Genomic DNA, 14,846 nt, shown 5'->3' with positions numbered 1-14,846 from the left:
CCTCTTTGCTTCCCAATTATAGCAATTTTTCACTCTTGAATCATATCCTATTTTCTCAGAACTAGAGATGTGTGGCTACAACTATCATTTAGTGCTTCAAAGTTTTACTAAATACTCACAATTTCTCTGCGTAAAGAATATTTTGTATTGCATTGTGGTTTGCAAAGTTTGCATCTTTTAAACAACTGGTTATGGCCCACCTTGCTGGAGAATACTCACAGGCAAAAACCTGGTTCTCAGTAACCTCCAACAATTTTTGTCACCATGCAGTAAAGCAGAAGCCCAGAGTAAAATATTCTGAGTTTTACCATACCACTATGTAATTAAGTAGCATATGAATAAAATCTGTAACATCACTTTGCTTTCTGTACATTTTATTTTTGATCACAGTTTAACCAAAGATGTGATGTAATTTAAAAACAAAACAAAACTCCAAACTCACATTTGTGTAGCTTTTGATTAGATCCAAGATAACCAGACCTTCTTTAGCTTTAATGGGGAATAGCATCAGTCCTAAGAATGCTTGGGCTAAGACTTTTTTGCATTTTGCTGGAGGGTCTGCTCTCTGACTCCTGAGGGTTAGGTGTTTAAATTCAAGTGTGATGGGCAATACAATTTTGCTGGTTTTGTGTTCAGATGCATGTTGGGTCTCTCTGTAAAGGGAGAGACTGAAGGCACTCCAGTAGCAGGGAAAGAGGTCTCCTCCTCGTTCCTTTTGGGCAGAGGGAGCAGAAAGCTGCAGAGTATAGGAGAAGAGTACTATAGCAAGGAACAAGGAGCCAGGAGGTACAGAAAAGACAGTCAGGTGTAAGTGGTGATGAGAGGTTTGCTGAGCTCCAGAAATAATGCCAGCATTTGTTGCAGTTCAGAAGGCTGCTGACTTTGCTAAAATTAAACCCTGGAACCTTGCACATCCACAGTGAGGAGGGAGAGATTGTTTTACAAAACACTTTAATTTCAATTTTGTCTGATCTAGTCTCTCTGAGTTAATAATTCCAGCATTTCATTAAAGTAAGAAAAAAGGAAAATAAAAAAAGGGCTTTTGAGTTTAGCATCATTTTGTTCTTATAAAATTATATTTAAAAATAATAAGTCTTTAAGACTTCAGAAAGTCCTTGCTAAATAGGGTCCTGTAACAGAGTCCTACAGCTCCTTTCCTGTCCTGCACACTCCTGTGAGGAGACAAATTGCCTTGGGGATGAGTGGGTTTCAGCTTCACTCCTTCTGTAAAATGGCCTTTAGACAAGCCCCATTGTTTGGATCTGTGCTTCCCCAGCCATGCTTTTAAACTCAATAGGAAAGATTTCTATTGCAGTAATTTAAATTACAGTGAATTAGACTAAATTACTGTCTTCGTGTAGAAACACACACATAGAATGGATTATGAGTAGTGTGGACATGGAAGTACTTGGAACTACTGTCTGAACCCTGAATCATATAGAAATGATGCTACAAAAAAGGAAGGTGCTTTGAAATGTTTCTTAATTGTTGAAGAGTGAACAAAAGTAATAATGTTCTGAGCAGGCAATAAAAGCTGTGAAGTGCTCTTACCACAGGCTGCCCTATTTGCTTAGGAGATTTTGTGTGTTTTCTGGAGCCTCAGCTAAGGTTTGCAGCAGTCAGTAGAAATACTTCTGTTGACATTATGGATCCCAAAGTTAGACCCTGTTTTTTCTCCCTAGCCAAGGGAGTGTTTTTGCCCTCTAAGTGTTATTTTTACCACTGCTCCTTGTGTATAATAAAATGATGATTTGCGCTGAGTTTGCTCTCTCAAAATGTTCTGTCTTGATAAGCTGCTTCCTGTATTTGCTCAGAAAGTTCTGGATCTACTGACCAGTGCGTCTCAGTTTTGTAGTTAGGTTAGCTCTGATTTTGCAAAATGACCCTTCCATTTATTTGCTTATTAAAAAATTACAGCTGTGCTGTGGTGTTGTCAGGCCATGAAGCTATGGTTGAAGCTCCTTTAGAATTTCTGTTTTAAATATATTTTTATCCCAGTTGCTTTACACAGAACTATTTGAAATCATAACTTGGTACCACTTCAGCTGTGCAATCTTTTGAGAAGATGTGGATAGGTGATACATTGATTCTTCATTTGCAACTTGGTGGGGATGTAAATGTATTATAATGTGAATTATGGGATGGTGAAATGTAAAGTTAGCATTGAGATAAGCTGGGAGGAGAATTGAGCTGGGCTCTGTCCTGTAGACCTTTTTAACAGCACTGTCACCTACTTGTTTTTTTTTTCACAATATTACAAAAGTTTTAGAACAGAAAAATCCTCCTTTTGGGGGATTAGGGGTTTTTTTTACTTGTTTATGTAAAACCTGTTGGCTGCACTCAATTATGCTGAGTTTAAAAGAAGAAATTTAGGCAATAATACATAGTTGTGGCTTTTCCATTTTAATCATGATGTGAAGATATCTATGGTCTGACTGAGAAATATAAGAGTTTGTGAAGGCCAGCATTGCATAAGATGAAACAGGCAAACTTTTCCTCTGGCTGGCTGTCTTGTCATTGCATGTGCATGGCAAAGAAAGTGAGAAGTTAAAAGCCAAATTGAAAGGAAAGAAATCAAAAGTAACAAACAAACAACCATGAGGCTGTGACTAACACAGCCCTGGAGGTGCTAGATGATATAAGAGAGCAAAATCATAAATACCACATGGTTTTTGATCACTGAAGCAAAATAACTCAGGAAAGATGCCTGTTTCAGTGATACATTTCGTTCACGCTGAATTGAAAGCAATCAACTTTATCTAAAAGCATAGAGAAACCATTGCTGTGGTTTCTTTTGGTTATGGGTTGTCTTGTCCAGTTGTTAGGAGAAATAGGAGCTACAGTGCACATGTTTCTTCTTTTTGAGATGAAATCAAAACTGTGGTGCACAGACAGGAGTTGTATATTTTAACTACTTGGCCCATTGAAGAAACTGATTTAGCTCCCTGTAAGTTTTCACAAGAACCTTCAAGTGTGTGTGGTAGGTGTTAGGTGCTGTCAGGGGAATGTCCTCTTTGGTGGTAATAAAACGTGGCACACTGGAGGCAGAGAATAGGAATTATCTGGTCACAGCTGACCCTGTGAGATGGACAGACCATGGAGTTCTTTCTTGGAGTCAGAAGGCAAAGAAAGTGACTCTGGAAGTGGCTGTGTTACGTAGATTCTGTTCTAATGGAGAAGATCTCTTTTGAAAAGCTGAAGGTGGAGGGGAACTTGAGTGAATAAGGCCCCAAAATAGTTGCTTTCACCGACCTGAGAAAAAAAAGGATGGTAAAGATGGCAGCAGGGTAAAGATAATGGGCTTAGAGTATACTTTGGCTTGGGGAACTGGTAGATACTTGTACTTAGGCAAAACAATGTAAAAATATAGGAAAGTGCCAGGGTAGCTGGCAGTTCTTCAAAGACATTACAAACACAGCAGCAAATTAGCTGGCACAGAGAAAAATAGAAGCACAGTAAGAGACTAGTAAGAATGCAGTAGGGTCTGCTTCTACTAATATTTCAGAATGCCTTCAAATAGGAGAAGCAAAAATGCTCAGCTAGGGCATTTAAAGACAAGTTCAGAGGGTCAAATGTGGAGAGTGGTAAAGACAAGGTTACTAGAGAAATGAGATACAGGAATATTTAGTATATGTCTTTACAAAGTGAGGAAAACCAGTGTCTTAGGGAAGTACAGATCAATCTGCTTAACTTTGATACCCACAACAATTCCAGAGCAAATTAATAGAAACCACTGTAGACCATGCAGAACCCAGTAATGTGGTAAGTGGTCAACTTGGACTGGGCCAGAAAAAAATGTTTTAATAAAATGTCATCTTTTAACAGGATAGCTGGTGTAACAAGGGGAAAATGATAGATGAAATATGTCTTTTGTAAGGATTTTATATGGTCCCATGTGACATGTGTGTGAGGAAAATGTGGAAATACATAAATTTCATAAAAAAAAATAAAGGAAATAACTTTTTTTTCATAAAACTGGACTTAGTTTACTTTTGGGTTGGGAGAATCTCAAGCAGGCATCTGCTTTTGGACTGTTTCTGTTCAGTAATAACTTGAGTGATGAAAAAAAGTCCACATAAAAATTTGAAATGCATACCTAGTTTAATTAAAGGTGCATTGGGGAATAGTATCAGATTCACAGACATGAATACCAGAGGAATTTTTTTGAATCACAGAAAAGAGATTCGTGCAAAGTACTGCTATCCATAAGAAGAAGAAAAGGGACATACCTGACCAGGCTGTGGTTCTGCAGTAAGGGAATCTCTGCAAAGTGGAGATTGTTGTGCTCTGTTCAGCTTTTCCCAGCTAAGACAAGACTTACAAAGGAATTCTGTATGCAGTTTGGGGCAAAATGTGAGACAAACATCAGTGGCAAATTGAAGGCCGTCTAAATTGAGAAAACGTGGATAATTTCAAAAGGTTACAACAATTAACCTTGTACCGCCTAAAAAAAAAAGAAAAAGAAAAAACACAGAAAAAAATGATGTCATGACAGAGATGGAAATAGAAAATAATAATTTATTATCAGATACTGCTGAAAGGAAGGGCAAAAATAACAGTTTTGTTGGAAGCAAAAAGGATTCAGGTTGGAAAGTAGGAAAAATGCTCTATCAGGCTAGAGAAACGCAGAAACAGGCTACTTAGAAAAGCTGGAATGTTCCTCAATGAGAGATTTTTAGGAGCAAGTTAGACATACATCTCTCATATCTGAAAGTACCAGATCTCTGCACAGTGCATATGCGGTGGACTAAGTGATTTCTTGATATCCCTTTTACTACTCTGATTCTGTAATTTTATGATGACAAAACAGCAGCAACTGAGATTCTTCTGGTCTTACAGCAGTCAGTCTTGAAAGGAAGGCGCAGTCAGCTCAGAGACTGGCAGGGCTGCTTAGAACAGGTCAGATTATTGATCTGTTCTAAGAACAGGGAACAAAATAGCGATTAGTGCCTGTGATTCTTCTGCATGATAACATTAAAGCAAGGTTGGAATTTTTTGTAACTATAATTCGTGTATGCCATAAGTTGTGCATATGTGATATGCTGCCCAGTCATTTATGTCTGTGTAGCCTGTAAAGATGGGGAAGGAAATAATTGTAATTGTCCCACTGTTTGCATCCAAGTTACTGAAATAAGATGAAAGCACCTTGACAACTGCAGGATGCAAGCAAACATTACCTGACAGCTTAGTACAGATGCATAAGTCAGGAGCAGTTGGATATTAAAGGCCATTTGTAATGGCCCTAACAAAAGTGCAACTGATGGTTTTCTTAAAAGGGGAGCTGATACTGAATGTTATTCAACGGGCATCAGAATCAAGAAGAGCTGAAGAGGAGAAATGTATAATTGGGTCAGATGAAGAGTGACTAAGACCTAAAAAGAACATCTGCATGACTGTGATGTGATAGCAATTTCAAGTGACATTTCATGTGTTAGGATCATGCTTTTTTATAATTTTTTTTTTGCTGAAGATAGCTTAGCATACTAATAGCTCAATTACAGTAGCACATGGTTGTGGCAGATGGGTGGGTGGAGAACTGCATGTCATCCCAGTATGAGTCTTTGCCTTTCTGAGTCCCAGAAAATCATAAAGGAGGAGCCCTTTTCTACCACTGTAGAAGAGTCCTAAGCACCTCCTTTGATACAGCTATGCATGGCTATCAGAGCCACAGCTCTTTAAGGCAAATTTTCATATGAGTCAAGCCTTCTATTCTTTCCATTGGTTTAGGTATAAAAAATTTCCTTCATTCTTTCCCACTCTTTCTACTGTCTGAATATCCAAACTAGGAACTGAATATTGTAAAATTCATATATTCTGAATCATGTAAAAGTGCAGCTTGGAGGGGACCTTTGAAAGATATTTGGTCCAGCCCCTTGTTCAAAGCTTATTAACTGAAATGTTACAGATTTGCCTTTCCAATTCAAGTTTGAATATTTCCAGGCATGAATGTAACACAAACTCACTGTGTAATCTCTCCCAGTGCTTAACTCAGTGGGAAAACTTTTCATTTATGTCCAGTAGGAATCTCCTGTCTTCCAGTGGGGGATTGTTGACTCTCATCTTTTGCTGTGTGACACTAAGAGAGGGGATTCTGTCTCTGTCTTCTCCACTCCGTTTTAGGTAGCTTTAAAGATTCCGTTTATCCTCCTTTTAGTTGCTTGTTTTGGTGGATAATATTTGCATTCTATCAATACAGGCACTGAAAAAACTGCCAGTAAGGAAAAGACCTCTAAATCACAAGGGAACAACAGAAGTGACTAATATTAATTTGATGAAAATTACTCATGTACAAAGTTCTGACAGTTCTAAATTCCTTCCCTGTAGGACAATCATGAATATCTTCCCTTTCTGTGTCTCATAGGCTGGACATTCCAAGAGTCTGTCCCTTTAAGCTGAGTATGTTGAAACCTAAATGGAGGCTTCCATCTGATACAAACCACAAGAAATTATTTTGTTTATGCAAGAGAGAATGTGTTTGAATGTGTGGGGGTTTTTAGTATGGGAGAGAGAAATAGAGTTACAGACTGATTAGCTAGTTGTTCATGTGAGTTCACAATATTTGCAACAAAATAATAGCTACCAGCACCTCCCTTCTTGAGATGCTTCATTGAAAACTAGAAAGATCTTTTTTAACAATTATCTCTGTTGCCTTCATGATTTCTTGTCATCCAAGCATTTCAGTTGGCTAACTCAAACTGAGCACCTTTGGTAAGAGGTTGTACAGTGTTTTTACAGTGGACAGCATGCTACTAAGAAGAAGCAGATATCATAATTACAAGCTGCAATATTTAGCAACACCCCAGGAAACTTTCTGTCTAGCGGTACTGCTAAATAACATTTATCCCATAGTCTCTCATTAAAGGATTGTATGAATTAAGATTGTGTGATTTTTTTAATTAATGATTTAGTGTTTTTTACTCTACAAGTTTCTATGGACTAGATCCTGATTAATATCCCCAAGGATAATTTATTTCCTGCCTACTCAAATTCCCAAGCAAGCAGGGTCCAGCACTGTATTGGGCAGGAATGTTGTAACTTTCTGTAGCTTCTTGTCTTGAGAGGGAAGAGAAGAGTGTGACTCACTAGGAGAAAGACTTTTTGATGTGTTTATGATACCTTTGCCTTGAGTACATATGCAACTTGGTACCCTGAGTCAGGAGAAGAAATGACCATTTCAGCTTTAGTTGTGTGCATAAATACAGAGTAGAGATAGGAAATTAGAGCAGATACAACATTTTACCCATGATGGTAAAAATAGAACAGGGCTAATACTAACTTGTGTCATCCCTGTCGTCATCGTTCCCCCCTCCCACCCACGCAGCGTAGAGCACACAAATACAGTGTCTGCCATAATCTCCTTTTCTAATTGCAGCTGTATTCCAATAATCCCTTTTCCTCCTTATAGTTGCTTGCATTGTAATACCTAGCCTTTTTTCCCCCTCTTCCTCCCATGCTGGTGGTCTCAGAAAAATATTGTCTGTTGTAAGTAAAAGTATGTAGCTCATTGACTCAGATGTAGCAAAAGAAAAGTTGCCCTGCTTGTGTGCAAGAATCTGTGTCTGTAACATCCTCAGCTGACCTCTGTCTAAGCAGCCACCCTGCCTTGGGAGTTGGTGGAGGATTTCCATGGTGGTATGGCTGACTTCTGGGTTCTTTATTTCAAGACCTGTTTAGCTGACCTTTTCCATACCCAGGTTCAGTTTTTGTTCAGTCAAAAATAATCACAGTTTTAGTATCTTACATTACCTGATATTTTAAGTAAGTGTCATCTTATAATGCAGATATTTATCTTGTAATAAGGATGTATATCTTATGAGAGTAGTAGAAAAATTACTTAGAGCAACATGTTAAAGAAAATAAAAATTAACATTACTGACCCAGGCAAATAAATCCAGTATTAGCTTTACTGCCTAATCATTAAAGAAGGTGATTTCTTAGGTGTAGTTTCACCCTTCTTCTGCCTACAAAAAGAATATATTCCCATCTGCACTGGTTTTCTTTATTGAACAGGTATACAGATCTGTAAAGAAAAAAGAAGACCCATATGTAAGCAGCAAAATTTAGTATGAGATAATGAAGAAAAATAGTTTGGAGAATATCATATGTGTAATATATTTCACAGTTGGTTTGTTACTTGTCAGACAGTTTCAGTGCCCTGAATTCAAGTGCATTAAATTAACCAGAATTGTCATGATCCGTTTGGTTTGATTAAATATGTCGGTGATGTGCCAAAGTTAAAATGATAGAAACCCTGAAAAGATAATGTCATTATAAAAAAATAACTTAACTTGAAAAAGTCAGTGTGGAAGGCAGACCAGCATGGCTAACGACAGTAAATTAAATCCTGCTTGGGAATCTGATCCTTATCCAGCAAAGCACTTAATCCCATCATTTAAGCATATGAGTTCTTCCCTGTCTAAGCATGCATATTGCCCCACTTAAGGTAAGGGTGAGGTTAAGTGAGTTCCAAGATTGTCAGGCCAGAGCCCTCGCTGACCTGATGGGGGACACATCTTGCAACAAGAGTTATGTGCTGAATGGTATTTCTGTAGGCATTCATGTGGTGCAAGTTCAGTGCAGCCTAGGGGTTTCAATAATAATAGAGAATTATTGTTGTGTTTGGGTACAAAGGGACAGAAAATGCTTTTTACTGTAAGGTGCAAGTATTTTTTAATTGCAGCACAGAAAAAAATGTAGGGGTATAGAAGAACAGATGAAAAATATACACATACAAAAGAATCTGATGTCTGAAATTCTGCAGCTGAAAGGTTTTACTGGTAAATGATGCCCTCGATTTGAACATACTTCAAAAGAAGTGAAAAGGAATTATTGTTTTGTGCTGCGTTGTTAAAATGTCTTACATGGGTATTTAGTTTCATGTGAAAAGCCACTGGATAATACGTACAAGAATTAAAATTTATTTTACTGTTTTATTGGAAGCAGCTACTCCTTCACAGAGGCAATGGCTCTTCAATCAATGAGTATTGTCAGGTGCATTATGGATAGTTTAAGGGCTTAAGTGCCAATTTCATCTTTGCAGGCATGTAACTCCTACAGTAGTAGGTACTCAGTAAAGTTACGTTGTTGCTTCTTCCTGCAGAAAAATTGTAAGTGATAAAAATTAACAAATGAAGTACTTCAGTCTAAACTAATCTGCTGGTAATGTGTGCTCACTGTCTTTTTTAGAAGGCAAGGCAAGGTCTCTTCTTCCCACGCATATGAGACAGGTCAGGGGTTTGGCTGGACTCTTCTCTGGAGAGAGAGAGGATTTCGCAGAGCAGACTGTGGCTCTGCATCTGGACTAAGGAGTTGACAGGGTTGATGCAACAAGGACTATAATTAGTCTTACACCCACAGCACACCTTGTTTCTGTGGGAGGACTTCCTTTCCACAATGCTTTCATCATCTTCCACAATGCCCGTGCCTTGTGTATCACATCTTCCCACTTTAGGATTTTAGGGCTGCTTGGCAAAAAGGGCAGATTTACCCCTGGAAGATTTCATGATGGGGAAATTTCTCTGCTGCCTGTCTTCTGTTGCCTTAAATCCATTTTATACTGTACATAGCTTTTGTACCTGAGAATGGATTTTGTAATAATCTGTATTGGTGGTGAGTTGCACGTGATGAATATAAGAAGCAATTGGTATGCCCCACAAAATATGCTTTCACAGCTAATTTATTGCACTGTGATCTACTTCTGTGTCAGAGGGAAGCAGTCATGGGTATAGGAAAACAAAGGGATTGACTACTGTACTTGTGTTTCAGCAAGAATTAAGTGCAGAAAGTAGTGAAAAATACTGACAAAAGTTGCTTTTGTTTGTATAAATGGTAGACTTTTCTATATTGTTTGTATAAATGGTAGACTTAAGAACAAACTTGTGGTTTGTCAGTTTAGTAGAATCTCATTTGGCTACAGATACAAAAAAATACAGAAAATGAAGACCAGGTGGCTACTCTAACACTCCTTAATTCCTTTTTATATTCCCCTTATGTTTTGTAGCTGTGCAATGGTGGATCTGTGACTGATCTTGTGAAAGGATTTCTGAAGAGAGGAGAAAGGATGAATGAACTTATAATTGCTTACATTTTACGTGAGGCTCTGATGGTAAGATAAGCTTTCCATGAAAGGACAGTTAAACTTCTGCTCATACTTTTTTATTTAAATGAACGAAGGTCATGTCCCCACTAACACAGCTCACTATCTTCTATTATAGCAGTATTTTATGAAATCAAAGTAATGTGTAATTAGGATGGTTCTTTTTAAGCAAACAAGGTAAATAGCAGTTAATCTGTATGTTTCACTATTAAGAGAATGAAAATTGATTTCTGACGATTGATCAATTTTCTTGGTCAATACAGTTCAGCATCTTTTCTTTTGAGAAATAGCAGAAATATAAGCAAAATACTGTTCGGCTTCCTGTGTCTGGATCCAAAATATTCTTATAGTAAAACAATTCAGATATCTAGCAAATTCAAACCCTGCTATAAGAATTTGGTTTTGCTCATCAGGATCAAGTATATTTATTTATAATTTTATTATAACTGGAATTTTATTTTTTCCAGTGGAATTTAGGTCTTTGTAGTTTTATTTCAGTTTATGCTCTAAAGGTATTATATGTAGGTTTATAGTGCTATTTTTCTGCTTTCATCTTAAAATTTCTGTTTGACATAAAGTGGGAAAATTAAAAAATTTTTTTTCTTTATCGTGTGGCAAGTGCTTTTGCAGTAAGACTAACATCCCTGTGGTTTCAGATTAAAAAAAATGTTTCAAATATTTTTCATACTTTTCCACTGCCTTGTTGTTTTTGCAAATGTAATACAGAGGACAGAGCTGTAAAAAGTTCATGTTTATATGTCACCTTCCAGGGACTTCAGCATTTGCATGAAAACAAAACTATCCACCGTGATATTAAGGGAAATAATATCCTTTTGACCACTGAAGGAGGAGTCAAGCTTGTGGATTTTGGTACGTTATGTTTACTTATATATAGAGCGTTTTACATCTGAAGTATGGAAAATAAAATAGAGTAAATAAAACAGAAAATATTAACTATGTTAATTTTTTGTTAAGTTTTTGGCTTCTTTATTAAAAATCACTTGGATAACCAAAGTTACTTTTTTTAACTTGATAGAAATTTTAGTTATTTTGGTAATGTTGTTTCAATTGCTGGTGTTTTGTTCCTCCAGGAACCGTGCACTGGTTCAGTGAAGTTAGGAGCTGATAGGAAAAAGCTTCATGTTTTATATTAGAGCATTTAAAAACTTACTGGATATTGTGAAGAGTGGGAAAGCTCCACCTCTGACACATATATTTCATTAATTTGGTTTAAAACAAAACAAGACATACTTGATGGTAGTGGAGGAGGAAATAGTATCTAGGTAATCCCTACTTTCTAAAGTCTGGGAAGATTAACCGATTTTGGCAAATCTGAAAAGAATTGGCATTAAAAGGGTCAGTTGAAGTCTGTTAGACCTAAAGGGATTCTTGAATGCTCTCATCTGGTGTCACCACCAAAAGGGAAGAGGATAGACATGGGTAATTGATGCAACCTGTTATTTATCAGCCATACCTGAGTGATTTGTCTTAAAAGTTACTGACTGTATATGAGGGATAAAAAAATTAGCAATGTTTGTTGTTATGAAATATTATCTTCAGGTAGAACACTGTCTTCTTATGTTTAAATTACATTTATTTGTCACTATTTCACGGCACAGCAGATAATTGTAAATATATTTAATTCAGCAGATGGAAAATCTGTATTTTTCCTTTACCCTTCTGTTTTGTTAGTGGTATTGATTCAATTTATACATAACAATAGCTTAAACTAATAATGGGATTTTAACTCTCTTTTGTGTACTATCTACCTGCCAGTAGATTGTATTTATGAAACTCTCATGACTTCACACACAAAATCCCCAAAACTGTTAGGGTTAGTAATTCTTCTGAAATGTCATGTATTTCTTTTATGTTCCTCAGATAAAATCTTCCATTCAGAAATCTTCATACTTCCTAAATCATCTGCCATACACTTACTAGTATTTTCTGATAGTCTGGAAGTTTATTGTGTGGCAAAAAACAGTATTTTTGGCTACAGGCTTTTAATGTGTTGTGGATACTAATCTTTGAGGTGCTGAAGGCAATTACAGGATCAATGCTTCTGAAAATTAATTCGCTTATGCAGATGTCAAAAAGTACAAGCGGTAGGGACGAGGACCTGAATTCTTTATTCCCCAGTTACTGCAATCTACTGATAAGGCTGTAATTGAAAAATAACCTTAAATTCTTGTGGGAAAATTGTGATGCCAAAATACAGATTAGAACATGCACAAGAAACAAATATACATACACACACATTTATGTGGGCTTAAAAGGGGCCTGTAATGGCTGCAGTTCTTCCTCTCAAAAGAGTATATAAATGGCACTTTAACTTAGGAGTAGATTCATATTTTCCCTGGCTTCCCCACACCTCCCCAAGAAGAAAAAACACCTGAAGCCGATAATGAGTAGTTTCAAATGGAATAAATTTATATTCTTCATAAAGTCATCATGGAAGACATACCATTCATCTTTCAGGCTGCTGCTTAAGTTATTCAGCTGGGATTTTTGAGATTTCTGTCTTCTGTTTAAGAGGATTTAAGCCCACATTAATCAGATGCCTAGATCATTTTTTAGCCAGGAATGTGAGTTGATCAAAGTCTCTCCTGTTGGTGTTGCTACAGATTGTTGTACATAAACATTTTTTGTATCAGAGACTTAAACTCATAGCCATATTTTAATATACAAGCTCTAAAATTGACAGGCTACTGAGTAAGATAGATATGGAGGCACAGTGTCCTTTTCACCCAGTAAATACTCAAGGAAGAAAAATTTTTGGTTTAGAGTGAACCAGTTATGATGTGGGGCCAAACAAACACCAAAAATCCCAATCCAAATAATCACATCACCCTTTCTAGCATGCACACAGCTTTTCTGTGTGGAGAGGGGAACAGAGACAGGGAACCAAAGACTCCTTCAACCACCAGACACACATGACCAAGGGAGTGAGCTCTTCCCAAGATAATTTTGTCTGTCTCATTCTCCTGCATGCTGGATGCTGATGAGATGTTCCTGAAGAAGTCCTTGCTGTCCTCCCCTGATACTATTTATGGTGGTTTTCTTCTAAACATAAACCCTGTGTGTGAAAGATGGGCTTGTGAAGTGCCTTATGGAACACGAATCTAGAAAAAGACCTATTCTCAGTCTGTGTATGTTTAGCTATTGTTTAACTTATTTGTGCTTTTTATTGTCCTTTTTTAAAAGTACATTTAGGAACTTTTTAGGAATCATAAGTGAAAAAACCAGTTAACTTTCAGTGAATTAAATGACTTGAAAATAGCTTTTTTTCGTTCATTGCTTTTGTACTCTTTGGACTTGGTGTATAGTGTTCTGCCATTGTGAGTCCTCCTTTGCACAGCAGTACCAACTTTGCAGGAACTTCATTTTGGGACACAATTTATACATACTGCTTAATGGTCATTGTATCATAGGTATTTATGTATGCTGGGACCATAGTTTCTGAACACTGTGCACTCTGTAATGGATAACCTTCACAACACCCTTATGGTGAAATAAATTTCTTTAATTCCCAGTTAACAGCTGGGGATCTGAAACTTTGAGAGACTGAGTTGGTTGAGGTGACACAGAATATGTGAGGAAAAGCTCTTCCAAAATCCAGGCTAAATCTCTGAACTGTTTCCTTTCTAGAGGTACTGGCAGTTAAAGAGATCAGCTTTGAAAAAATACCACAGCCCCACAGCCATGCCTCACTTAGGTTGCTTTGAGGAGTGAAATTTTTGCTTTCCCTTAAAAATCTGCTGTAATATTGTTTAATCACCCCAGTAATATTCTCATACCTAAGGAACACCTAATCCCAGCACAGATTAATGATGAAATCAAGTCCAATACCTAAAGGAAGCCTAAAAGAAAGTTGGAGAGGTACTTTAAAAGATCATATAGTGACAAGGGTGAATGGCTTCAAACTGAAAAAGAATAAATTTAGATTAGACATTAGAAAAAAAATTCTTTACAGTGAGGGTGGTGAGGCACTGGAGCAGGTTGCTCAGAAAAGCTGTGGATGCCACATCCCTGGAAGTGTTCGAGGCCAGGCTGGATGGGACTCTGAAAGTCTCATGAAAAATGTCCCTGCCCATGACAGATGGGTTAGAACTAGATGACTTTTAAGGTCCCTTCCAACCCAGGCCATTCCATGATTCTCTAACATCTCACAACAGTGTTTCCGGAGCTCAATTGCTTCTCAAGGAGCTGCCAGATAAAGTTTTAGTTTAGACTGTCCCAATCACTAAAATTTTGGAACACTGTTACTGGGGATGCATCCTCTCACCTCACATCCATCCAGTAAGATAACTTAAATCAGCAAAGATAAACAATTTTTATTTTCCACAGATAATGAGTAGCAGCTAAGGGGATCTGTTGTGAGTATGTCCACTGATCACAGATTCAGTCTCTAAAGTCATTAAACATCTAAATACATTAATAGTCCTATATTTTCTTTGCAAGAGAAGAAGGCTGACTGAAGGCAGTTTCGTTACTTGAACATTTGTGGGAATTCGCTGTTAATCTGTTCTAATAGAAAACCTTTGGTGCAGGATGTTGTGCCCGAGAATTGCAGCAATCAGGCTCCAAGCAAGAAATATCCTCTACCACATAATATAATGGCATTATATTCAAATATAGCTGCTATGTTTTCAGTATAAGACAGAGACTTGATAGAAAAATAGACATTTATGTTAAATACCCTGCAGCACTTTAAAGAGTGACTGCTATGTAATCTATTGAATAAAAAGAA

At 37.2% G+C, this 14,846-nt stretch overlaps 1 protein-coding gene across 1 annotated transcript in view; it reads left to right on the top strand.

Annotated features, from left to right (window-relative positions):
* The window catches only part of MYO3A (myosin IIIA), a 113,481-nt gene that overhangs the window by 19,434 nt on the left and 79,201 nt on the right, over positions 1–14,846 (top strand). Inside the window, exons 4-5 of the mRNA XM_085050485.1 lie at positions 10,001–10,105; positions 10,867–10,966. Of these exons, the coding sequence (XP_084906611.1) occupies positions 10,001–10,105; positions 10,867–10,966 (205 nt within the window). The remainder of the gene's footprint in view (positions 1–10,000; positions 10,106–10,866; positions 10,967–14,846) is intronic.

The sequence above is a fragment of the Lichenostomus cassidix genome, chromosome 2, assembly GCF_008360975.1.
Source record: "Lichenostomus cassidix isolate B80296 chromosome 2, HeHo_3.0, whole genome shotgun sequence".
Classification (NCBI taxonomy): domain Eukaryota; kingdom Metazoa; phylum Chordata; class Aves; order Passeriformes; family Meliphagidae; genus Lichenostomus; species Lichenostomus cassidix.
This window is presented reverse-complemented; position numbering and strand designations above follow the sequence as displayed.